At 44.8% G+C, this 27,327-nt stretch overlaps 1 protein-coding gene across 1 annotated transcript in view; it reads left to right on the top strand.

Annotated features, from left to right (window-relative positions):
• DGKQ (diacylglycerol kinase theta) overlaps window positions 1–14,044 on the top strand; it is a 93,887-nt gene extending 79,843 nt beyond the window's left edge. Inside the window, exons 20-23 of the mRNA XM_064641997.1 lie at window positions 1,220–1,366; window positions 2,900–3,011; window positions 4,179–4,331; window positions 5,492–14,044. Of these exons, the coding sequence (XP_064498067.1) occupies window positions 1,220–1,366; window positions 2,900–3,011; window positions 4,179–4,331; window positions 5,492–5,590 (511 nt within the window). The 3' untranslated portion in view covers window positions 5,591–14,044. The remainder of the gene's footprint in view (window positions 1–1,219; window positions 1,367–2,899; window positions 3,012–4,178; window positions 4,332–5,491) is intronic.
• The last annotated feature ends 13,283 nt before the right edge of the window (window positions 14,045–27,327 follow it).

Genomic DNA, 27,327 nt, shown 5'->3' with positions numbered 1-27,327 from the left:
CCCACTGGAGCAGTCTTTAGGATGGCCTATCACAGAAGAGGCCACATCTTGTTTGTGCCATCCAAAATGGCAGGAGAGAATATTCTGCACAATTTAATGCACGTTTAGAATTGTTTTACAGTTGTTTTAGACCAGTGTTCTGCAGTTAGGGCACTGTGTTGTATTCTTTCAGTTTCTGCAGGCTTTCTGCTTCATGCAATGAAAATTAATACTCCTTGGGGATATTTAAAGTATTATGTTTCCTAGTGATATTCCAGTATTTTTCATTTGTATCCAAATTAGACAAAACCTTTCTTAGCATAGACATGTGTTACTGTCTTGTCTGGAGGAGAAGTATATGTTAAATGGTGTTACATGAGGTACCTTTAATTCAGTGCTATTTAAAACTGGTAGGACACAGGACTAATTATTCCCAATATAATAATTTAAAATAACTGAAAAAGTCTCTGAAGAGTTGACTAGAACCTGCATGCTAAACTGTCTGTCTTCCCCATTTGAATATCTACAGTATTTAGACATAATGCTAGAGAGATTCTGCAGAGTTGGATTCCAATGACACCCATGTGCTAGTAGGGTCAAATAATGAAAATTTATGATTCTTATTTTAAGGTTGCCCTGAAGACCATATATCCAAACGTTTCCATTATAGAAGAAAATAGTCTGTGTGTTTAACTATCATTTGTTTATGTTATTCTTAAAATATTTTGCCATAAAAATCCTCATCTTTTTAATTCTAAAATTAGAGATGTTAGAGCTCTGTCACAAATTAACATTCCTAAGCCTGTTTTAAGTTTCTGCAGCAAAGTATATTTCAAATTAATGAGCAAAGATTATAAAATGTTTTTGTGCCATAAGTGTTCTAGCATTGCATGAGAAAACACTTTACAATGTGTCCTGAAGACCTCTAAAAATATAGTCTTCCAACCCAGAAGTTTACATTTCAAAGAGGCATTGCATTCAGGCAGTGCTTTAAAAGGGATGATTTTTCTGTAATAAAATTTCACAATCTCCACATGCTTCGACAGCGCAATCATCTCTTAAGTAAAAGGTATATAAAGTAGCAGTTCATGGCTTATGCTTTGTTTCTGCAGTAAAGCTAGAAGAGTTTGAAGAGGATGCTAATTGAAAAAGTCTTTAAACATACCTGCTAGAGGACAATACAAGAAGAGTGGTATGCTGGGCCTCACTTTTTATTTACAAGATACCTTTCTGCTCCTAGGTTTCACAACAAAGGAGTTTACGTGAAGGTTGGGCTGCAGAAGATAAGTCATACTAGAAACCTTCACAAGGACATAAAGCTGCAAGTGGACCAGCACGAGGTGGAGTTACCAAGTATAGAAGGACTCATTTTTATTAATATACCCAGGTAAAAAAGACGAGGAAGGATCCCTTGTGGAGGCATGCCTGGCTGTATGTGTGGAATTGCTGCTTGGTATTTGAACATCAAATGTCAGATGGTTAGATAAAATGTTAAACGGTTTAGATCAGTAGGTGTATTACTGGGTATTTTTGATTACTGCATGACTTGCTGGCTTTGCAACTATGTGTAAAGAGCTAGTTTTTAATACTATTTTGACATTGGTTTTGTGATTCAATGAAACTCACAATTTCATTCCACATAAAGGTGACGTTTTTATGATAATAAGGTTATACCATTCCTGTTTTCCCAGTGAAAACCCCATACATTTGCTATTTCTTCTCTGTCTTAGCAGTAATTTGGAATAATTTCCCCACCAAAGGTCTTCAGAATTCTTTTGGCACAGTTTCCTAGCAAAAGATGGCTTTTTAGGCATGGCTTTAGGCCCATGACTTCTGTCCACTGTCATCTTCCCCTGTCCCTCCCTCCACTGCTCGAATAGTTGACTGGATTTCACAGTGAAGGCCAGACAGAATTCAACTGTCAAACACTGCCCAGGTCATACAGGCAGCTGGTCAATATACATGGAGCCTGTGATGCTGCCTGGGTAGCTGTTGAAAACCCTCAGTTCAGCTACCTTTTGCGGGGTTGTGGGTACTGCCCTGATACCTGCAGGGAGCTAGACTTACTGCCATGGAAGAAAGGAAGCCATATCTGCAGAATTCTGGCTTCCTTAGATGTACTGTTGGTAGAGGAAGGTTTTTTGTTTGCACAAAACCAGCAGGTAATTAGTGCTGCCATAGTATTATTTTTCAAGTACCCTCTTATCTTAAGCAACCCGTATCTCTTTGCATTTTAGTCTGAAAATGTTTCAACTTTTTATTCAAATACGTATTTTTACGTGTATACACACCTGTGCATACACATACACAAATATACATTGCACATGAGAACTGTGTGGAAGAAAAAAATCACGATTAGTGACAAGCAGTCCATGCACAAAAACAATAAGCGAGTGATTTGAGTGAGGAGGGTCAGTATTGCACGGAAAGGAACATGGTGTTTAACTGTCAGAAGCATGTCAGAGGATTGAAGTGCATGAATACCTGCTAATAACTGCAAGTGAGTTTGGCCAGGTACAAGAATAAAAACTTCGTACTTGTTTTAGCTTTAGTTTCTGTTCAGTAGCTTCTGTGAATATTGTCAAGACCAGTAAGAGCTGTGTTAAGTTCTTAAGTCTTGAAAGGTAAGGGTTAGTGAAGCTGTAACCTGTATTTCCCAGCAGACTAAAACTATTCAGAATGACTTTCTTCTTACTTACATTTTTTTTCTTTCCAGTGGAAACTATTTACTTCACTCCTTCTTTTACCACCAAAAGATCTTATCAGAATTCTTCCAGATTTTAGCTGCAGTCCCTCCAGCTGATGAGGGGAGCAGAGTGTCTGGCTTTGGAAGCCTGCCAAACCAGCCACCCCAGCAGGGTACCAGGGAGGGTGCCCTGAGGCAGGGGTGGGTGGTGACTGTGGTGTGTTCTCCTCACAGCTGGGGCTCTGGAGCCGATCTCTGGGGCTCTGACAGCGATAATCGCTTCGAGAAGCCGCGCATCGACGACGGCCTGCTGGAAGTTGTTGGTGTGACTGGCGTCGTTCACATGGTGAGTTGGCATCCCAGTAAGCACAGAAGAAGCACACATTCTTTCAGACAGGCTCACTTCTGTAACAAACAGTCCGTTGCAAGTGCGTAGTCCTAAAAATGATGCCTCTTCGTTAAGGTTGGATAAGAAGTAATAGGAGTGTGAAGAACTTGTTAAAAGCAGGTGGGGTAATGCTTCATAACTCGACTAGACTTTGAACCAAGTCCAGAAACTTACATGCATACATATATATTAAATGCATATATACGTATGTATTGTAGGATGCACTTGCTTTCTGGTAACATGGTGTCAGAACCAAACAGTTCATGGGATGAAAACAAGATCTTACTCTAATACTACAAAAACATGCACTCTTCACCTAGTGTATTTGCAAAAAAATCTTGTTGTACCTCATTGCAATCAGGGTGGAGATTCCTTCTAGACAGGTGGCTTTATAATTTTCTGCCACAGGGTTTCCAGCCCCTGTTGCTGAGAATCTGGTGCTAGCTGCTCTTGATCTGAATGCTACGTGAAGCAGATGGAATGCCATTCTGCAAAGAATATTATGACTCAAATTATGGAACTTTAATTCTTTGAGGTATGACATGTTACATAGCAGGCCTGCTACTGGTAACACAGTCCTGTAGAACGGCAGGTTATTTTTGTCTTTTATTCATATTTTTTTCACTATTTAAAGAAATCTGCTGCTGAAAAAGTATATGTGGTCAGGTAACTAGAGATAACTAATCTATAAAACAACCAAAAACTGAAAGGTGAGTGCTTAAAATTTTGTGCAGCTCCATCTTTGGTGTTGGCCAACTTTACCATTTTTTAATTTAGATCTTTTAAAAGACACTGAAGAAGTATTTTGGTAGAGATCCTTAAATCTTTCATGAAAGCAGAAGCAGCAAGGAGTGTACCTGTTGCTTTGGAGTACAAACCACTTCACTGTGGAAGTTGTTTTGCCTCCAGCAGCCTGCAGGGGTGTCCAAGTTCTGCACTAACTGAAATAATTAATGCTAGGGCACTAAAGGCATCCTGTGCAGATTTTGCCTAAGAAGTTCTTTTACTTGAAACTTAGAATGTCAGGTGAGAATAAGATACTATCCACCCAGTTTAATCACAGCTAGTATTTGTGCTTCTTGTTAATTGGGGGTCATAGATATCCTGGCTTTTACTTCCTAACAGGGTCAAGTCCAAGGTGGTTTTCGATCAGGAATCCGCATAGCCCAAGGCTCATATTTTCGTGTAACACTCCTTAAGCCAATTCCAGTTCAAGTTGATGGAGAGCCCTGGATTCAGGCCCCTGGCCAGATTATAATTTCTGCTGCAGGACCAAAGGTACTGGCTGTAGGTCTCTCTTAGCAAGATGACTTTGTTCCTCTACTGGATGTTATCATATTATCTTGCTTGTCTGTTGTGTTCTGGTGCTCAACCTTAAAGGAGCTAGTCAGCACATGTGGTTAACTGTTGGATAAATACACAGCAGTTCCTACAGAATGTATTTTGAGGGGTCTCTCCAGCGGCTGAGATGAGGCTTGTGTTTAAAAAAATAGTCCCTGAGCTTCAGCCTAGTGACTTAATTTTTTCCTCTGTATTGAGATTTCCAGGCAGTGTTGCTTGCCTTGAAGCAGGTCACAGCTATAAGGACCATGATAGCACTACAGTGTGCAAAGTAGGCATCAGTTTGCTGGAGAAGGGAAGGTTTGTCACAGAGTAGCAAAGGAGAAAAATGAATGATGGATGAGCAGGGTCTGCAAAAAAGAAACTTTGGAGTAATCAGTGTCTGTTTTTCCTTGGTATCTCAATGTGTATGTAAAAGGAAGACAGTGTCAGCTGCCTAAGAATTTAGCTTCTCTATTGACTTCGAAGTTGTGAAATAAACATTTTGCAGTAGTTGACTGTGGTGCACACCAGTCTACACGTTTGCCTGCTACTTTAAGAATGCCTTTTCAACTTGCAGAAATGTGTTGCTACAGACAGTCTTGACAGCCTCAGAGAATTGTAGCTCTCCTGGAAGAGCTACCAGGACAATGGTCCTTGCAGAAGAAAAATGGCTGAAAGAGAGGGTCATATCTCAAAGTTTCAGAATATGTTAAACTTTATTCTTTTCCTGAGAAGAAGGGGGGAAATGCAAAGAAAGAAGGAGAACAAACTTAACTTACCCTTCAGTGAGAAACATTTCTTATCTTTCTATCAAGTTAGTGACTGGTACTGTTATCTGTATATATGTGTATGTATATGAGTGTACAGGAATATATATATGCACATACATACATATACATCTATATGCATACATATAACATGTGTGTATATGTTTATGTTAAAAAAAACAGTTAATCCTGTAGCTTTATAAGGATAGATGCGTCAGATAGTCGTGTATTTAAATGTTTTTCTGTGGCAGTTCCAGCATTTTACTTGGTTATTAGTTAGTTGCCTTAGATCAGCTTATTGTTTACTACAGGTCTTTTAATACTCACTCACTAAATTTTCAATTTTAGGTCCATATGCTGAAAAAATCCAAGCAGAAACAGAAAAAAACTGGAAGCCTGAGGGAGATGAAAGTGGATAGCATGTCAGTCTCTGAAGGAGGACGCTAAGTGGAGACCTGTGTTCAGAAGTGATGCAGCACACCTACTGTAGATACCAAGCTGGTTCAGTAAAACCAAGTGCAGACAACTCCTGAAGAGTGTTGCCTACGAGCGTGCCTTTCATTACATTTTGACAGTACTGGGTTCTACTTTGTCTTTCAAAGATAGTGCCTCATTGTCACAAATATCATGTAACACTTGTCTCATCTGAAATGTTTACTTTGGGTTGCTTTTCAATAAGCCATTTCCATTTTCCAGCCAAACAGAGATTCCAAGACGCTGAGATTTCTGCATCTGCCTTCACAAAGACTCCTCCCCTCCTTCTAGCTCCTTCTTAAAATCATTCCATAGATAAATTTTGGTGAGTTGTTCCATAATTGAAAATGTGTTCCTTTAAATTAATGTTCGCAATAGCGTCCTAACCAAAAGAAGGCAAAGACATGAGCTGCTGAGAACTTGGATCAGTCCAAATAGCACAGCTGAAACAGTACTACCGTAAAGAGAAAAACACAAAACACAGGAGAGATTATTTCTATAAAAGGAGCCCAGTGCACTGGAAAGAGAGAAAGTACTAGAACAGTTGAGTCAAAATATTTCGGAGAGTTTACTTCAACAGTACTTGGGCAGTATGAATGAAGGGGAAACAACCTGTAGAACAATTTTTCAGCTGCAACTTAGTTTCTCATTAGTCAGCCAAAGCCTGTTTTAGAAGGCATTTGAATTTCAGCAGCTACAACGCTAACGTAAAAAAGAAATAAGAATACCCAGGACAGTATTATGGTATACCAGTTTTTTTCTGTCACTGAAACCATTATCTTTGACACCAGAGTTTTCTTCTTGTCTTTAATTGTGCTGTTTCTTTTTCATGAATTTGTCACAGTTGGACTATTATATAACAGCAAGCTCAGAGACTAAAAGAATCATCACTAATTAGTGTAAAAGAAGTACCACTTAGTGTTAAGTGAATTAGAACAGTCATCTGTTAGAGATGAAGTACAGCATAGCTTCTCTGAGGAGCCTTGGGCAGTGTTGAAGCCTGTAGTGTGCATGTAACATGCTGTAGGCTTCAAATAACTGGGAATGTGAGAGCCATCATGAAAATTCACTTACCTGTTTGGGCTTCTTTATTAGGGAGGGTTCAGAGCATACTGAAATCTGAAACCATGACACCATTGAAAGCTCAACAAAACTGATATTTATTACCAAGAGGTGGCCAACAAAACAAACAAACCTGAAAGTGAAGAAGGAGGAGAGAAATAAGCTCCCAACACAACCTCCCCAGTCACCCAGCTGTTGCCCATAAAGTTATCTTGCCGACCTAGCGTGCCTATAATTACCCATTGCAGAATCTGCATCCTTGGAGAGTCAGTAAGTTCACAGATTGGCAGGCGTCCCCACCAAAAGGCAACATTATCCTTGATGTGAAGCTTGCTACCCTCCAAGAAAGAGCTTTGTGCTTTTATACAATTAACTGAGTGACTTCAACCTAGGCAGGTGTGGCCAGCACTGCCCAGCCAGAGGCCCCCAGTCCCACCCCTCGTGATGCAAGTCATATCTCTTCTACGCATGCAGGGCTTTCCCCGCGCCTGCGCACTGCACCCGGGGGATCTCTTCCAAATGAGTCTAGAGGTTTACTTCATACCCATAGTCTTCGGTTTCTCCTTCGAGCAACCTTGGAGGACGATCAGCCAATCATAAAATAGCAGTTAAATATAGTTTATACAAGAACTTTCTCCAAGGACGAAGTTTCTGTTTTATCAGTGCTTGTTTTCTCATAACTTGGCAGGGAAAGAACAAAACTTTTACAGGTGGCTGGGCCAAACATGGACCAAAAGTATCAGCGTAATTAACCCCTGATACAGCTTCTCAAGTCCTCGATGGTGTTGGTGGTGTTGTTATCAGGTGTGGGCCCAGGGACGCAGTGGCTGTCTTTTTTCACTTGGATGAGGGTGTGCTCTTCAGATGCTCTGCGTTTATTCATCTGCTGAAGGTGTGGAGATCTGGTACTCCTTTTACAGCTTCGTGCTAGAGACTGGTGCTGGAGCAGGTGTGCTGGTCCTGCCATGCACGTGTATCTGCTGTCCATGGCTTGTGGTCATGTTGTTCTTCACTCACATCTCTGCTGGGCTCATCTCACCTTCGTTCTCCAGGGACTGAACCTTTCACCTTGGGTCATCATCATACTCAAGGGGCCCTGTGAGCCACTTGTGGGCAGGGGGTGGGGCCTGCATTATTTTGCCACTTGTATCTGCTGCTTGGAGCTACTTAAGCCATGTTGCCTAGAGCCCACTCAGCCAGACAGTGGGCTTACTTGTCCTCTGTTGCACAGTAATAACTAATTCAGCTATGGGTGGCATGAATTCATCACTCAAGTGTCAGCTTTAGGAGCATTCCTCCTGCCAGTGTGTCTAGAAAAACATCTCCAGCTGCTTCAGGGGACTTAAATTTAACTTTTAAATATGCAAAAGCCATTTTGTGATGGAGCCAGTTACGTGCTGAGGCAGTTCTTACTGGGTCTTGTTGATGAGTCTGTACTCTAAGCACCTGGCCAACTTAAACAACACCTGTGCTTTCTACTTTCCAGTCGTGGTGCAGACAAAGGTGTGAATGTGGGTGCTACAAGAGAGTCATCTGTAGGAACAGAATGATACAGCTAAAGCTGTAGAGACAAAACAGCCATGGAAAAATGGCAGGTGCCTGCAGCCTCTCCTTCCTATCTAGTGATTCTGTCTGTTCTTATGTTCTGGTAGAGATGCAATTGGAGGACTGACTCCTGTTTTCAGTGAAACCTCTTCTTAATTGTTTAAATTCTTAATTTAATTTCAGGGATGTTCTTCAGGTACCACAGTGTGGACTACAGCTTAACTTTTATTTGACATGCAAACTGGATTCGTGCTATGAAGGAGATAGTTTGGATAGTACAGAGCTAAAATCCTTGTCTTCCTGATCATTAAACACAGGGTTGTCTGCTTCATTCCCTGGGCATGAAAGATCAGCTGGAGCTCTTCTGGCATCCTGGTACCAGCAATACAAGTAGGAGGAATGAAGTGTTGTATTTGAGGGTATGCACTCCCTGGATGAATCTCACAAATTAGAGAGGAAATCTGAAATAGAATGCTGCTTCATAATTGTCCAGAAAGACAGAGAAAATGCTTTGTATCCTTGGGGCAGCAGAAAGAATGCATGGTCTTACTTTCCAGTTGCTGACTGTAACAGAAAGGAAAACTTGACTTTTTGTTACAGAAAATGTGCATAAATTTTAAGATTGCTGGTGCCGTCTTCTGCAACCCAAGTAAATAAACCTGTCTTATTATTTTCCAGACATATATAACCCTTCACCATGTAGCTGACAGTGTTTCAAGTTTTTGGCTTGTTAAGGACCTGACTGTCTCTCCCTTTTGCTCAGTATCTGTTTTCTGAAATAACACGAAACTCGCAGATCACAGTATTTTAATCAGAGGTCCCCTTAGTGTGGCATGTCCTTCCCGGGAGATTTTCCATCCCTGGAACTCTGTACAAGCCTGTCTCGGGGTAGCATCATGGAAGCAATGTGACACTGAAGTATGAATGTATTCTTTTTGCAACTTCCAGAGGAGGTCCTGGTGGAGGACAATGTGGCATATTAATATAATACGTAAATGAATTACACGGACCCGGCTAGCTTGGTTGGGGGTTCTGAGCCAAATCTGCTTTATTCAAATGAAACAACACCTTATATATGTGGGTTCAAAGTAACACGTGACTCCCTTGACCCATCACCATGGGTTTCTCACTGCCCATGTGTGGGAGTACTTTGGGACTTTTATTTCCCAGGATGCCTCATCCAGCATCCTTCCTGTAACCTGACTCCTACAGGACAAGAAGTCTCTGAGTTATGTTTTTCTTTCTCTTTCTTTTTTTTTTTTCCCAGAAAGCAGCTGCCATATTGTTTGAGTAGATGAGTGCCACACTGGAATGAAAATGTATCTTAAGAAAAAGGCGCTTGGCCTCTAAGATCTCTATGCACTGTAAAGTGATGTTTATTGTGTTTTGATGCCAAAATAGATTCCTGGGCAGTTGAGACAGGAAACCCCCTGTAAAACTTTTGAAAAGAGAAACTCACTCTTTAGCCCCTCTATTAAGATGTTCCATTTTCAGGTTCTGTTTCTTCTTTTTTTTTTTTTTTTTACATTTTCATCACACATACTGTCTGAGAAGGCCTAGTATTGTCTTGCGTAGTATGTAAGACTTGAATGAAAGAGGGAGATAACTCTTTGCAGTTAATACAAAACATTTAGACTCGGTCTTTACATTGAACAAAACAATGCAGTATAATTTTCATGACAGTGGGCAGATAGATGAGTCTCCATACTGACTCTTAGAGTAACATTGTATGAGAACCTAGTGGTCACAGGCCAAGTACTTTAAATAATGCAGTAGCAATGGTGGTGGGGAAGAGGCTCAGTTTAGTTAAGACAGGTGTTAATGAATGTGAGGGACACAGGACCAGGAGCTGTAACTGTAGACAGGCTCATTGCTATCCTGAATACACACTCCTTCATTCTCTCTCCATTGTCCTTGCCTGTAAATCATGGCAGGCACGGATAGCACAACTAGCATCCCTCCTGCTGAGATACACTCTCCTGACCTTTTACTAGTGTCCTACTTGAGCTTTGCCAGCGCTGGGGAGAGAAGGGTCCTGAAAATCATGGTTCCTTTGAAATAGCCCAATGTCGCATAGGAGAGAAGGTGATCAGTTGGTTAAAATCTGTTCTGATGGGTAAACAAACCTCTGCCTTGAACTGGGAGAACTGAAATTCAAAAGCTCATCCCTGAGATACAGGTGCTACTTAGAATATTTGCTGCTTTTTTCCCCGTGGCTTTTACCCTTGATTTGTATAATTTAAATTGCTGGTGTTTTCACTGCATTGATTTTTAAATGAAACTGTCATTTTGCCAAAAACTATTTATGTATGTGTATATATGTGCGTGTACATACATGCATATACATACATGTGCACACACCCTTTGAAAATACGCCTTATTGTATTTCCTTCCACAGTGCCTAATTGTACAGCTTTTGCTCCGTTACAACATTCTGATAGCACTCACTTCTGGATCTTTCTCTCACCAGTTTTGGACAGGAGGCAGGACTTGCGCTTTCCAACAAGACACGTGATGGCAATACAGTGAAAAACACAACTGTGTTTAGAGTACAGTCTCTGTGCATGTGCAGTTTGAGCTCCTCTTGCTCTTTCTAGATTTTAATCAAGTCTTTGTGTGTCTAAAATCAATGGCAATGGCTATTGTAGCATTTTAAAATATAGAAAAAGCTGAGCATAGTCCACTGCAAGACTTAACTAAGGAACAAAACTAATTGAACTGTTCCAGAGAATTGTTTGTTAATCTTCACAGTTACCCTCTTACAAGTATTGTACAGATTTCGTTCCTTTAAAGAGCAAATAACGCACTTGTTTTGAATACCAGCTGTTTCGAATTGCTAAGTATTTATGTGTGCATGTGACTCTGTAGCAGTCTCTTGACATATAAACGTGTCATTATCAAATGAAGCCTCATTTTGTGGGAGGAGAAGGCAAGTGGAGCTGTTGTGAGACTTAAAAGGGCTTATGTTGAAGACACGGCAGATTTAGCTGCATATGTATTTGATAATGTCCTGAGCAGGTATGCTCTGTGCTGCATAGCCTCTGGTCCATATTCCAGCACTCCGTGATAATGGGGGTGCATTGGAGTTGTGCCCTTGAGAGACCTGGCAGTAGATACCCTTTCATTCTGCACCCCATACCTCTTCCTCACAACCTTCAGTGTAACTGTACGTCTTCTGCTAGGCTGCCCTCTTGCCCTTCAGGCCTAGCTCTGTACAGAAACTGGTACTAAAGGCATGAGCCTGTGATGGTAAATGTGCATGGTGAGTGGGGGAATGGAGTTCCTGCTCTAAAACACTGCTTTGTTAATGGGCTTAGACTATTTTTTAATTTCTGCTTCAGCTTCTACTTTAGCCATTTAACAGCTGTGCAGTAAAGGCTCAGCAACTACTGAACTACCTTGAATTCATGGTGATTACGTTGCCTCATTTTCAGGCTTTGATCTTATATGCACAGTGCACATATAACTTCATTACACTTTTTGCACTTACTAGAAACTACACGTTAGATAGGCTTAGGCTGTGACAAAATCACAATGTTTGTACTTTTTGTATAAATATGGGGATGATTCTACAGATACAAAGATGCACTTTCAGGTAGCAATGAAAACAAGTTTGTAGAATGCAATTGTTAAGGAGTTTCTCTGACTGCAGTGTTCCTGATCCCCATCCACATCTAATACTGTGTTCTTCTTGAAAGCCTGTTTGGGAATGAGAGATGGCTTCTTCCTCCCATCACAGTATGTATTTACAGCTGACTGAAAGTTCATGTATGCTTTTGAGCAAATTGGCTGCTATTCTAAGTTTTAGGTTTTAAGTAACGTTCAAGTTTAATTTATAATGTCAATATTTACTGATTTGACATTTAGTTGCAGGAGAGATCCAGCTCAAAGCCTTCATTCCTTTTGCTATTTAATGTTTTTGGGGATTTTTTTTTTTAACAATGTAGCTTTTTTATGTGTGGAGTGCCGTGAAATGAATGCAAATTACTGATCTTAACCTGCAGTTAGAGCAGCAGTTTCAATGTTTACAGGACAGTGACTATTGATTGTAAATGCATACGTGTTCACTGAAACAGTGCACTCTGTGTGTTTTGGAAGCATTGTTTCTGCTTACCATATGTCACTTTGGAGAGATTTAAGTGCAGATTATGACTTTTCTGCCATGGACTCACAGGACAGAATTTCTACTGATAATGTTGTACTGAACATGTTTTCTGAAAAAGTGACTTTTTTTTTGGTGAAGATAATTTATAAGAATGTTTTATAAGCAGATCAGTGTTCTTGTAAAAGTTGGTCTGAAGTCTTGAAATAAATGTGTGTAGATATTAAAGACCTATCCCAAAGCAAATAATTTTTTAATAGGGCACTGTTAGTGGTGTAGTTACCCCTCAGAGCTCTCCTAGCAGCACACCCACTTAGCGTGTCACTGTGCACTGCTCAAGTGTGTTATTTAGGGGACAACTTGATTTCAGAAGATGTAGTTTCATTTATGTTGTGTGTATCACCTGCTATGCCTCTGGCAGCAACTCCTAATATAAACATCAGCTCTACAAGGCAGAACTTCTCCCCAAATGGATCAGGTTGAAGAGCAGAGAGCCTGCCCTTGTGCTTGACTGCAGGAAGGTTACACGTCTGGTGGCTGGCACTTACAGTCCTCTCTCTCTCACTGTCACACAGTGTTCCACATGAGCCCTTTTGCTTTCTGAGGGCAGGCAGGCAGGCACAAACCAGGAGTGCCTGAGTCAAACTGCTAGCAGTTTGGCTCACCATGGCACCCATTTCCTAGTGCTGCTGGTCTTGCCAAATCGAGTAGCAGGAGGTGCTTGAAGAATTACTGAGTATTTATTGTGTAATTTTAGGTGCGTATAAAGCCTTCACTGCTATTTTAAAGCACAATTCGGGGATCTGTAGCATAGCAATAGCTGTACAACTCCAGCATTCCAAACATGCCCAAAGCAAGTTATCCTTGTGATAGTTTAATTAGCAATGGTGTAGCTAGTAGCAATCAATACCTTGAAGCTGCAAGTTCTGATTATTGGAAGAGAACATCTCTGCTTTGAATGCAAAGCATCAGAGTTTGCTATAGATTTCAGTGTCCTTCCTACTTATGAACAACCTATGACATCTTAATTCAAACTGTGGCTTCACTATTGCTTAAATAACTGTTTTTCACCTCTGACTATTTAAATTATCCAAATTCATGCAGTTGTATGAATGTTGTTTTATTATCAGGATACTCTTAAGGTGTCTCATAGCATTTCTTGTGAATGTTCTAATACATTGGTAATAAATCATCTTGGCCCAATAAACTAATGTAAGATGACAAGTTAGTGTCTAGTGCTTATTCTTTGTGCACCTGCCTAATTCTCAGAATAAAAAGCGCCTAAGCATAAGCATTAAAGTGGTTGAAAACACATTGTGTGCCTCAAACCAGTAATGCATTATCACACATGTTTACTTGTGGATTGGTCTCAGAAACTGGCTTTGAGTGATGTAGCTTGTTTCTCAATGCCTGCCTTGCAAATGAGACATGTCACTATATTGTGGTAACTTGTCTACAAATAACATACCTGGTGTAATAATTGGTTTTTGAAAAAGTAATTTATAAAAGGTGGACTTTTCTGTTATATTTAAACATATGATTGTCCTTGGGTTCTGTTCTTAGAACAATTCTGTATATATTTTGCAATATGTGTTTTGTGTTTGACTGTACATTTTGCACCAATTTGAAATTCTGTATTCTAAATATAATTTACAAGTTCCCAGAGATCTGTAACTAGACTTTGTCTGTGAAAAATACAACATCTCTTCTGCCCTGGATGTTTTTGAAGTAGTCATGCTTTAAAAATAGTGAAATACACTTACGCAGAGACAAACATACTTTGTCTCAGCTGCACACTGCTTTTATAGGAACTCTCTAGCCTTGCTGGTTGAGATTGGGTCATGCCCTGTGAAAGGGCGGCTGTGTTCTAAAAGTGTGATTTCATATGTTTTCATTTTGAGACGACACCTACACACTGAGTTTGAACCCTGCAACATTCAAGCATCTCTAGAACCCTTATTTTTGTGGATAGCACTTACTGTAACTGGTAGAGTCTTTCTGCAATAGCACCATAGTGTGTTAAGCATTTCTGGTCTTTCGAGTTACTTTAATGATGATCCAGCTTTTCCAGGGTAGTTTTGTACATCTGCTTGCCCTATTTGCCCTCCTCTGGAAACACATGACCTGGTTTTGTCAGGTTGTGGAGAACAGGCCCACTCATACTCTCGTTGTGCGTGGCTCTGGTGAGCAGTGGGGGGACCTGGCCTGCACAACTCGAGCCAGACGTCATGGGCCTTGGCTTGGAGGGAGTCAGCTGGGACAAGTAGGAGGGCTCTACAGTGAGCTGGATCCAGGTGGAAACTGCCCCACTCTGGGTGCACAGCCCACCCCTCCCTGGAGGTTAAGATCTGCCTTTCCTGGCTGATGGGGGGATCCATCAGCTTGGCACGTCCACTTGGGGTGTCCCTGCTGCACTAACCCTGCCTCTGGCAGTGAGCAGTTGGTTCTCCCCACTCTATTCAACAACTGATTGCAGAACAGGGGAGGGCTCGGTTTTGCCATAGCGTCTCAGGGTAAACCTTACTGTTCCTTGCTGGACTGCAAATCAACAAGATCTGAAGCAGCTACAATTATATTTAAAAACCATACATAGAAAATTGCAGTTTGAGACTACTGTTGTGGGAAAAGAGGGGAAGCATCCAAAGTACTGACCTTCATGTAGGGGGGGAAAAAAAACCATAAAACATCCAAGTGAAGTGTTCACCATTTAATCAAGCTTTACACCAAGTGGCTTGCCTTAAAAATGGAAGAGAAATTGTTCTTTTTCCCTTAACTGAGGAAAGCAAAGTAGCATTTTCCACTTATTCCCTCAGGTCCTAGTGGTGGTGTGGCAGAGTAGAACATAATGCTGTTCACACCGCATGGACTTCTTTTCAACTTCTACATGTTGCAACCCAGCACTTATTTCAAATAGACTAATACAAGAGCCAGCTGAGCTGTCTAGTAGGTAAAACAAAGGCATCTGGAAGGTATCTCTGCAGGTGCTGAATGTGGTGAAATCCCTCCAAATGGTGCAGGTGGGATTGCGGTACACCTTTGTGAGACAACAGCGTGCAGGAGCTATATGAACTTGTTTTTCAGGAGACATGACCAAAAAATTCATCTTCATACATAGTCCCGAAACTGAGAGTATGATGTAATTCTGCAGTAACTGGGAACAAGTGAGCAGTGATGAATTCATGATCCTCCTTCTTAGCAGAGCACTGCTAGAGGCTCAGGTATCACACCTGACTAACACCTCCTCAAAGCTGTGGGAGTGGCACCCAACCTGCCAACAGGAGGTGCAGCCAGCACACCTAAGCTGTGATGCCTTGTGTGGCTCCTTTAAAGTTGCTTAGTGAGCATAAAGGCACAACCTCAGTGCTACCCATGTCCAGGGAGGCTTTGAAACCTTTACCCAGGCCTAAATGAGAGTGCTCTAACTGCCAAAGGGAAAGAGGAAAACAAGCAAAGAAATACAAGTGGAGGGACTTCCTAGCTTGGGCTCCAGATGGCCTAGAAATTGTTGGAGGGATCTGGGGGAGAAAGGTGTGTGTGGGTACCCAGTGGGTTGCACCCCATGTATGGAGTGTACTTCAGTGCATGGAGTACACCTGAAGTGGCCTATGTGCAGTCAGGAAAGGTAGCAGGTCAAGTTGCCTGCCATTTCAGAGTGAGACACCATAGGCTTCAGTGAAGAATTCATATTTACAGAGTTCAATACACATTCAGGAACTCAGGTACTTCCAAGATGCAATGTTGTTCTGCCTATACTGGTGATGATCTGCCAGTGAATTCTACCCCTGCCCTCCTCTGAGCTGAGAAAAGAACAAGAATCTGTTTTGCAGCTGGCCAGTTTGAAGCAGGACTGGCAAGATCCATGGCCAGTGTCCTTGCTGCTGGGAATGTTTTATGCTTCCTGAGCTACTGCAGTTGCTTGTGCTTTGGGAGTTGCAGGAGGGAAAGCTTCTTTGTGCCAGCAAGTCCTGACCTCAAAGTGGTGTGCAAATGGGTGGAGCTGTGAGCAGCATCCTCGGAAATCCTGGGCTCACAGCAGCCTCAGGTAGCTGGCACAGACTTGAGGGCACTGTTCCAGCAGTGGTGTCAGCACTTGCCTGTGAGAGTGGCTGCTTATGATAAATGATCAATTTGATTCACAGCACAGGTTGGCTGAGGGAAGCCCTGAAGGTGACAGAGGTTGTCCCTACCCCATTTTCCAGTCTGGGATGAGGCACTGTCTGTGTGAAATTTCTCTGGATATTTTCTGATGCCTACTTTGACCCTGACCCCATCTTATTACAAGGGCCCCATATTAAGTCAGCAGGCTCCTGGTCAGAGCACTTGTCTGGGCAGACTCTGTGCCTGACCTGTTCTACTCTTTAAACTCTGTCTATAACTGTTTTTGTTGTTGTCGATTTTCTCTCCTCTCTCTCTCTCGGATCCCTAGGAGAATTTCAAGGTGGATTTCTTGGTTGCAGTGTGAAAGCCAGATTCTGGATAGACCAAGAGATTACGGTGCCAAGTTGAAACAAATTAGTTATATGGCCACTACACAACCTTGCATGGGAGGTCCTGCTCCCACATCTTTCTGCCACAACAGCTTGGTGTCCTCTGCTATAGCAGCCTCCCCTACAAAACACGGAGCAGCACTGGTAGCAAGTCACCTATGACTCTCAGTCTCATATGCCACAGTCCTCACAGCCAAACCCCATCATCTCCAGTCTAAACAAAAAACTTGAGAAGGCCATCTGACAGAGTCTCAGCATGTCTGCAACGAAGATGTGGAAACAGTCCTCATCTAGGACATGCCAGAACTGAAGAGCCTCCATCAGCTCTGTTACAGGAAAGGAGATTCCTTCAGTTGAGTGGGTGACATGTTTTAATTCTTTGCTCTGCCACCTCAGCTTCCCAACCTTTAGTCCCTGCTGGTACCTCCATCCTCTTCCTAACTCCTCATCAGCCATTCCCATTTAAAACTTTTTTCAGGCTTCTTTGGGTTATAAGTGAACATTGTGAAGATTTTTTTTCAGTACCTTTACGTTTGTAACTGTGATGTGCTAGCAGTTCTGATCATAAACTTTAAACTGCATCCTGCTAAAATGTGTCCAAAGTCTCAGCTATATCTGCCTGTTAGAAGGAGCTACTTGAGTTTCTGTTAATTATAAATATTCTCCCAGGTGTCTGCCAAGTTTTATGATAAGTGTTGGCACAAAAACGGAGCAGTGTCATTAAAGTATCATGCTACTAAAACAGGGATTTTAGGTCTAGTGAGTCTTTTTTAATACAAACAAGGACGTTTGCTGCTGGGCACTGACAGCTTCACGATTTTGCCGCCTAGTTAACCCACAAAGTGGAGATTGCTGCCCTCTTGCTTTCTAACTGAGGATAGCAAAACCCTCACCTGAATTATGGAAGGCTTGAGGAGCTGCACAGACACTGGATGTGCAATTGCTGCGATTTAAAAATTGTTGTAAGAGAAATGTTGTGCTGTAGTTATGTAAAGATGTTTATGCTTTAACTGTTTGGTTCATGGATTTAAAAATTTTATTCCGCTTTTTTTTTAAGGCATCATCCTCTGAAATTATCATCAGTTTGGGGAAGAAAAAAAATGGCAGTATGATGGCGTACTGAGGGCATAAGTTTCTAAAGCTGCTTTCCCAGTGTTGATGCTGAGGAGCATGTCACCAGCAGGTGACAGGCAACACAGCAGCAGGTCTTGCTGGGTCTCTTTAGGCAGTGAGGTGGCCCAGCCCTCAGAGCAGCACTCAGCACGGCAAGGAGGAGCAGCAGGAAGGTGTGGGGTGCTGCTCAGCAGGTGTCATTCCCCTCTGGAAGGGGGCATGCATGCTGGGGAAGCATTGGCAAGATGTGCCCTGGGGGCGGCCCACACAGGAAGGGAACAAGGGACCCAGTCCCCTGTGGGGGAAAATTCAGCATGGGGAGTTCAGCTCTCTGAAACCTGCCTGCAAAGGGACACAGGGCAGCCCAAGGCGTAGCCCTACAGCCAGCCCTCATGGTGCTGGGCTTGAGGTGAGCTCAGAAAACAATGTTTCATGCAGCCTGAGGAGGGGAAGCATGAGGGCCAAACCATAGCATTCAGCAATGGAGAACTAAGGCCAGCACTGCTCCAGGGCCAGCTCCAAGGTCGCTGAGAGTTGGGCAGCCTTGATGGCAAAGGTCTGCCTGCCTTCAGGAAACTCTCATAGTGCTCCTATCAAGTAGGAGCCTGAAATTCATGGCCCAGCATGGCTAGAGGCCAAGGCCCACAACACTCTGCACATGGGTGTGGTGGTGGATGGTGATTGCACAACCCCAGCCAGACACTACTGGCTTGGCCTGGACAAAAGCGGGGAGAAAAAGCCCTCAGGAGCTGTGGTGCACAAGCACCAAGAAGTTGCTGGGGCAGGGTCTGCATGGTCCAAGGACTAGGTCCCAAAGTGCTGGGCTCAAGGGGGGCCTGAGGTGGAAGGACCTGCAGAACAAATCTTTCCTGTGCAGCTGGATGGCTTGGTCCTTCTCAGCACGTCTCTCTTCCCTGGTCTCTACCTCCAAGACCTCCACTCCTCACACAGGCATGCCAGCTCCTGATCTCTTCCCTGGCCTCTACCTCCAAGACCTCCAGTCCTCACACAGGCATGCCAGCCTTCCTCCCTGATCCTGCCACTTACCCCCTCATGCCCACCTCAGTTTTATAGTCTCTGGCTCTGCAGTAATCACTACCTGCCTCCTAACTCCTCCAAATTTCTGCCTGGGTGCCTCCAAACAGCTGCTGCTACAGCCATGGTCCAGACACAAGGAGTGACTCCTGCTCCTGAGAAGAGCCCTGCCCCAGAGCAAAGCCCCAGCAGATCCACCCTGCAGTCCCAAGACTGCCTCCTCCTCCTGGGGCACTTGCCCACTCCATCAGCACTAGCTGGGAAAGCACAACAGGCACTGCCAAAGCAAGGGGCCCTTTGTGGATGAGCTGCTGGAAAGTTACAAGGCAGTGCTATCAGCCGTCAACAAAACACTGTGGTTTCAGGCACTAAAGCTTGGGCAGCTGCTGCTCTAACGAGTGCTCCAAGCACATCCTCCTCTCCCAGTCTGGCACCCTGACCCCAAGGCACACAGGACTCATGCAGGTGACTGGGACAGGACGTGCCTGCTTTCTGTGGCTCTTCCAGAAACAGCAGGCACCACAGCAGGATTAAGCTGTCGCGCTGCTCCGGGCCACTTCATACTATGCCACCATGGAAGCAGCACACCACTGCCTTTTCCATTCAATGCAAGTCTGGCTTCTAACCCAGCCCGCTGACCTGCAGAGGATTACCACCACAATCACAGCTCCAGCGGACTTAGCACAGCCACAATGAGGGAACAGCAAACACTTTCTCCCCCCCATCAGCTGATGGCCCACAGCAGCCGAAAACAACACAGAAAGAGAAATGATGGGGCAGCAGCTGCCTAAGCCACCTGGATTAGGGAGGCTCAAACCGGCCTGAAAACCACCATGGACTGCTAAGCCAGCAAAACTGCAGCTCCAGCCCTCGGCTCACTTCACCCAAACACACTCAGGCGGCTCCTGGCTCCCAGCACACTGACAAGGGCCACAAACACTCATGCTGAAACACAGAGCTCAGGCAAGAGGCAAACATCAGCCACCTACACACAACCATCACCCTGAGCACGCACCAGCACCTGTCCCCTGCACACAAACCTCCTCCTGCCTTCTGTCACACTGGCCACAACAGCTCCCTCCTGAGCCTGGCAGGCTGTGACAGCCCCGCACTCCCTTGCTGGGACACCTCTGGCCAGCTTTCTCTCCAGAAGACGGAGCAGGCCAAGAGCACTGGGCAGCTATGGCAGCATCCAGAAAGGCAAAGGGTCATCCGTCTCCTTCCTGGGATACCAAACCATGTTCAAACTTCAGCATCTCCAAGTGTGGCAGCCCGGATTCCCACTGGATCCCAAAACACACTGCTGGCATAGCGGCATCCAAGGGTCCCCCCCACTTCCTTTCACCTTGCTCACACAAGTCAAGGAGGCTCTCAGCCACAGCTGTGGGTCTCCCTGCTACAACATTGTGGCTTGCACCCAGAGACTCACAAACTACAATCTCCACCACCACACTGCAGCAGGGAAAGAGACCCAGATCCCCTTACAGCCATATGGCTGCCAAGTGCCACAGGTCAAATCTCAGGTATAACTCACAAATCAACACTCACAGACAAAGGCTTCACACTGCAAAACCACACACTTGATGCTCTCCACACCTCAACTCTGCCTTTAAGGTGGTGGTACAAGCTGAAAAATGGCCTCCTATGGAGCCAGCACTGCTACCTTCCTAATTATGGCTCCAAAAAACACAGGGGTTGACAACTCAGCACAGGAGAAGGGCAGGAGAAACTCAGGGACTTGGCCAGCACCTCTGAAGTTTAGCCAATGGCAGTTCTAGAAAGGACCTTTTCTCACAAGCAAGGCAGGGCAACCAAAGCAAAAGAACTGAGTGCCAAGGCAAAAAAAAACCCCAAGAGATTGCTAAACAGCAACAACTTCTTCAAGGGCTCTCTCAGTCTCCCAGGGAGACCCAAACAGCCCAGAAAAATATGGGCAAGGGATGACAACATTAGGAACCAGGCAACACTCTTGGCCTCCACCACCACACTCCAGCTCATCATAGAATCATAGAATCATAGAATAGATTGGGTTGGAAAAGACCTCCAAGATCATCAAGTTCAACCCCTGATCCAACTCCAATTACTATATCATGGCACTAAGGGCCACGTCCAATCTCTTTTTAAAAACCTCCAGGGATGGTGAATCCACCACCTCTCTGGGTAGGCTGTTCCAATGCCTGATAACCCTCTCTGTAAAGAATTTGCCCACTTCTGGTAGGGCCATGGGATGCCCACAGCCAGCCCCAGTGATACGCTCTGCATGACCATCCCATTGGGCTCTGCCCTGCCATGGAGCCTTCTCAGCCTGGCTCACGGGACAGATCTCTTCTGGACACAGGACAGGGCGTTTGCCCAGGCCTGCCTGGTGGCCACCTCACAGTGGTCCATAGCCCTCGGACACGTCCCAGTTCTCTGTGACACTTCTTAGGTGCTCCCACAACACGTCAATGCTTTCTCTGCAGCCACGCAAAGTGGGAGGCATGAACCTGCCTTTTACTTTTGTGTCATTACATTTCATTCACATCTAAGGATTCATTCCATTAGCTCTTTAGAAAGACTGCTTTATCTACCTTATGCCTATAATTTTACCAGCCTATTTAATTTATATACCTCTAGAAACACACATCATCAACATATCTATGTACACATATATATTGATACACTCCTTCATATACAGATTTCTAACTCTCTACATACTGTATGCGTTGTATAAAAATATTTTGATATCTGAATACTTCCTGGTACAAGGAAGCAGGAGTTGCAACACTGACAAAATGGCAGCTCCCTTGCACAAAATGGTAGCAGAAACCCACCAGCCAGGGCTCCTGCCTGGGAAGCCTGGGCAGTGCAGAGGGTGGTTCAAAGTGGGGCCAGCGCCACCTAAAGCCCTCCCAGACCCCTCAGCTCACAGGCCTGCACACACTGGGGGCGTTCCAGGAGCATCCAGCTATGGAATGCCAGGCAGCTCCAGGCAAAGTGCTCCTGCACAGGTGTCCTGCTTGCAGGCCCTCACTCGCCACAGGGCAACTCCTGCCACAGGAACTGCCCCCCACAGCAGGGGACTGGACCTGGATGGAGCTCTTGCACAGCGCAGGAACAACCCTGCTCTCCAAGCAGGTGCTGCACGCAGGCTCAAGTCCCAACACTCATCACACTCACCTGCTTCAAACACCTCCTCTTCACCACCCACCAACTAATGTCTGCAACACCAGCACAGCCATCACCTCACTCTCCTCCAGATGTTCCAGCTCAGGACACAACAGCAGAGTCCCCCACTCCCCAGAACACCAAGGTGAGAAACTGCTGCCCACGGACCTGCACCATCGATGCTCTCCCTCAATGGCAGCAGCGGCTGCAGCTGCAGCGCCGCCGTTCCGGACTCTGCAAAAGGCTGGGCTGCACTGCTCTCTGCAGAAGCAGCCCCTCTCCTCTCACAGCTTCCCTTCCTGAGGAAATCACCTGGGGCAACACACCAAGGCCAAAAGAAGAAGAAAGCTCAACCTCAGCACATTGCAGGTACCACCACACACACTTCAGTCACTCCCTTACTGCACCCAACTTCGTGACGGCCCAACTCATGGGCCGGGAAAAGAAGGACAGCATTGAGTCCTTTTCTTCACCTTTCCCTGAACAGGTTTACTTCAGGCACACACAGCACTTTACTTACCTGACTGTGTCCCTCTGTGTGTACGCTCAGATTTCCACACAGGAACACCACGTACCTACACACACAGCACTGCCTATACATGTGGTCACACGTGCATGGTTCCTTAAACCCTCTGCCCTTGCTGGTCCAGCGTCCTTCACTGACTGACCGTGGAACAATCTCTGCCACACCTGCCCTCACATCCTCCCCTGCACAGCTACGGGCACAGCGGTACCGCACCCAGGAGGAGGAGCACACGCTGAACTTGCACACCTCCACACGGACACGGGCAAAAGCTACACTGGGCTCTTGGATCCTTCTCTCATCCTTTTAGAGACTTCGCAGCAGGTGAATTGAGCTTCAAAGAGTGAGAAGATGTGGTTGTCACCTCCTAGAATAAAAAGACAGAGGAATTCTGTATCTGTTGGACCCACTCGTGGAGATGTCATGTCTTGGAGAAATGCATGTCTCACCTTGGTTTTATAGCTTTGATGTTAAAAAACATTCAAGGTCCTCTTCTTGTACATCTACCTACCCATTTTCGCATCCTAAGATCATCACTGGATCTCATGAATGCTGTAGCTTTAAAGGATGTGAGGGAACTAGCCCTGCACTGCCACTACCAGTAGTTTTGGTTATCTGCCCTGCAGGTCCAGGTTTGAGTTCTTTGCACTCCAAAGAACCACAACCATGGTGAGCTTAGGGGACTGGGAGAAAAAGTTGTTCTCATTTTCCCACAGCAGAAACTTCCTATCAGACCGATTCCTGGTGGTGTATCTGATTACCAAAGCGTATGAGGTCTGTGTTGTGAAACTCGTTTTGTCAGGAATTTTTTCACACAGTCCCGGAAATGCAAGACTGCAGAAGACTGTGCCCTGGGTGAACATGTCCATTCACCTGCTCAGACTGGCTGAGGGCCAGCAGCGGCCTGTAGGAGCGGCTAGACAGACCACACCAGCCACCTGGATGATAGAAGAAGAAGAAGAAAATATTAAAGCAAAAATATTGTGGTCCTGAGTGAGCCAGAGCTAAGATTACTGTGTGTGTGAAAAGAATCTCAAGGTCAAGCTGGAAAGCTGCTTGAAGCATGGTTGTTCTCTGTGGCTGAAGGCAGCCATGGGAGTGTCTGTATGATATGTGTGCAGATAAGGAAACATCTTGCTAGCTGGAGAGCTCGGACCCAGGGTCAGTAGAGAGTCTGTATATAGGTATGGAGTAATAAAGTTACAAGAGAGTTCTTCTTGAACAAAAGTCTGTCCCGCTTGAATTCATTTGCCACAAACAGTGCAGAGTGAGGGACTTTTTTCTGCACACGGGGCACCAGCAGCCTTTGCAAAACAAGCCCTATCTTAAACCTTTGTGCATATATTGATATTCCTTTTTTTTTTTTTTTTTGCATGTTTATTGAGACAGTGACTTTTAAAATTCTGGACAAATACAAGGCACCCTTATAATAAGTGCTTGGCACTACCCAACTCTGTGAGATCTCCCAGAAATTTCCACTGCTTTTCAGATGCCTGCATGGGACCAAGGAACACACTGAGTGTAACCAAACGATTGTAGGCCAGTAGCTCTTTGTATTCACTCCTTGTGTGACACTCAATCTGCGGCAAGACTGTGCTGCATGTCCCATGGACTAGCACAAACAGACATGTTCCCAGAAATCAGTAGAGCAAGATAGCTCACAAAGCTGTCCCTACCCACTCCTCACAATTCCAGCCACATCGGCTTGGTCCAGGCTGGAAGCAAGCCTTCCCACCTCTGTGGCTCACTTACCAGCAGCTGAGAAATGCCCAGGAGCAGCTTCCTAAAATGTCTTTCAGCTGTTCAGGCATGCTCTAGAGAGTTAAGGAGAGGCTCCATGTCCTTGAGGCTTAGGAGACAATAATGGAGTGATTGACCATAACTGTTACAAAAAAACCAAAACACATTTCAATACCAGAGGGAACCAGAGGTTATCTTTGTTTCAGACAGACTGGCTGAATCAGATAAGCATAAAGAATACTTATATAACTGTCTCTGACTTTAAGAAATGCAAACTTCATGCAGAACTAGTTTTGGAAGCATACTTGCTGTTAAAATAACACAACTTGTGTATGCATTAGATCTGTTTAATGCTATGACCTTATGACTCCAATCTAACTACATATATATGTAATTTTTTTTTTCAATTCAGGCAACTATAACAGGTATTTAACTTATTGTTTTACAGTTTCTGTAGAGTCCTGCCATTCTCTTAGCACAGGACTTTTCCTGCTGTGGCTCCACCTGTGCTAAGAGCTGGAGCAGTGCAAAACCTACAAGCTCTGAGGCAAGCCTGAGGAGCAGAGCTACACATCTTGACAGAAGAACCACACTCCACAGCAATTGTAATTTCAGATTCCATGTACATATGGCTTGCTCCACCAGGCCCAGAGGGTGAAGAGGGATGAAATATGCTCCCCACTGTGATGTCTTTTAGACAAGTTCTTAGCTTCATGAGTTCTCAGCTTGTATTTATTGTTGAGAGGAGCCAAATACACACTCTCTATGCTGGCCTGCTTGACTTAATTGCCATGGAGCCTGCAATGTGAAGTCTGTGTCCCATCTCTTCCCACTTCATATCTGTACTCTTTTACGATTCTTGCTGTAAGTTCTCAAGGCCTTCAGAATCATGCCAGGCATGTATTTCTCTTACTACATCATTGTGTTAGTGCTGCAAATATCTCATTTGACATAGAACAACTGTGTCCAACTATTGTCTTTACAAAATTATGGTCATGTTGGACCAAGATAAGGAAAAATAAAAAAGTAAGACCTGCTTTTGAAGGCCCAGGATAGAGTTCTGGGCAGTAGCATGAGTACTGAGTTTACAAGGCCCCAGGCTACGGGCTGTGAAGTTTACTCTGAGTGAACTTCTCTTGGCCTACTACTCTGTTTTTCTTGTTTTAGCTCTGACAGCTAGATTTAGTGCAATTAAGTACAAAAAATGTCAAAAACAATGAACAAAGGACCTTTAAAGAGAGAGTTCCAGGCTTCAGCTGGCTGCAACATACATAGTCCCTCCTGGAAGTTAGAGACAGTCAATGTTGTAACAATACACATATTCTAGAGACCAGTTATGAGATTGACAACTATATTGTGATTTCATAATATATTTGAAATGCAATAGTCTGCAAAATTTAATGTGTATTTATACTATGACTGCTGTATTACCCTATTGGATGGAAAACCCTCATAAATGCAAACAGCTTCAAATGAGTAAACTTTTTATTAAACATTGGACCCTCCATGTGTGGATAACCTAAAAAAGCCTGGTCAGAGAATCCTGGACTCTGATGGCACCCAGTCTCCAGAGGCTGTCATGGTCATAGCAGAAGGTTGTTGTCACTAAGTATTGGTGGTAGTCATCACTGGGAGCCCCTTGAAGGCACACCCCAGGTGAGTTTCAGCAGCTCCACCTCTTGCCTGGCATGTGTCCCTACAGGCTCCCTCTGCAGGGCCAGCTTCTGGCTTGGCTTTGGCGACTCTCCATTGTCATGCAACTTGACCTGATATAGCCTCCAGTCTGGCTCTCAGAAGTAGACATCTGCAGAGAGGGGAACAGCTGGCTTTGACCAGCTGTTCAAAGCCGAACCTGTGGGATCTACAGGTTTGAAGTACGGAGCAATGTGCAAGGTGCCCATGCAGATGCACAGCACCTGGAGCTTGGCAGCAGGCTGGGTGTGGGCTGAGCAACCACAGCCCTGCTGAGAGGGGCTGCAGGCCCAGGGTACTGCAGACAGGCACCTGCCAGTACCTCCTTGACGGAACATGCAACCATGCAATGTTTTTGTACAGATGAAATTCAGTGAAGTTTTCTGTACTCAGAAATGAAGGCATTTAAGTGAATTAATTTAAGACCTGCAGAAGTACTGTGTACAGTTCTGGTGTCCCCAACATAAGGACACGGAACAGTTGGAGCAAGTCCAGAGGAGGGCCACGAAGTTGCAAAGAGGACTGGAACACCAGCCTTCAGAAGACACACTGAGAAAGCTGGGGCTGTTCAACGTGGAGAAGGTTGTGTAGAGACCTCACAGCAACCTTCAAGTATCTGATGGGGGTCTACAGGGAAGCCAGAGAGGGACTCCATCAGGAACTGTGGTGATAGAACAAGGAGTAATGGGTACAAACTGGAAACAGGAAAAGTCAGGCCAGGCGTTGGGAAAAAATTCTGTACTGTGAGGGTGGCGAGATACTGAAAGAGGTTACCCAGGGAGGTTGTGGATGCCCCAGCTCTGGCACGATTCAAGGCCAAGGTTGGACAAGGCCTTGAACAACCTGGTCTAGTGGGAGGTGTCCCTGCCCATGGCAGGGGCGGCTGGGACTAGAAGACCTTTAAGGTCCCTTCCAACCCCTTAAGATTCCGTGACTTTTTGGTTCTCTGCAGGAGAGATGCACTGAACAGTCATTCCTCAGCCTCTCCCTCAAGAAGTTGATTTTGGCTGCTGCCTTGTGACAGGACCCAGGGCTCACCGGCCCCGTGGGAAGCGGGCACGGCGACCTGCTGCGGCACGGCCGGGGCAGAACCACCCGCACCCTCTGAACCCGCGCGGCCCCGGGCGGGACAGGCGTCGGCTCCCGGGAGGGCAGGACGCGGAGCCCGCAGGCGGCCCAGGCCGGGCGGGCGGGGCAGAGGCGACGGGCGGGCCGGGCCGCCCGGGCCGCGCATGGGCGGGCGGGAGCGGGGGCCGGGCCGGCG

This window comes from Pseudopipra pipra, chromosome Z, assembly GCF_036250125.1.
Source record: "Pseudopipra pipra isolate bDixPip1 chromosome Z, bDixPip1.hap1, whole genome shotgun sequence".
NCBI lineage: Eukaryota > Metazoa > Chordata > Aves > Passeriformes > Pipridae > Pseudopipra > Pseudopipra pipra.
The sequence above is the reverse complement of the archived record's forward strand: the minus strand, read 5'-3'. Positions and strand labels throughout refer to the sequence as shown.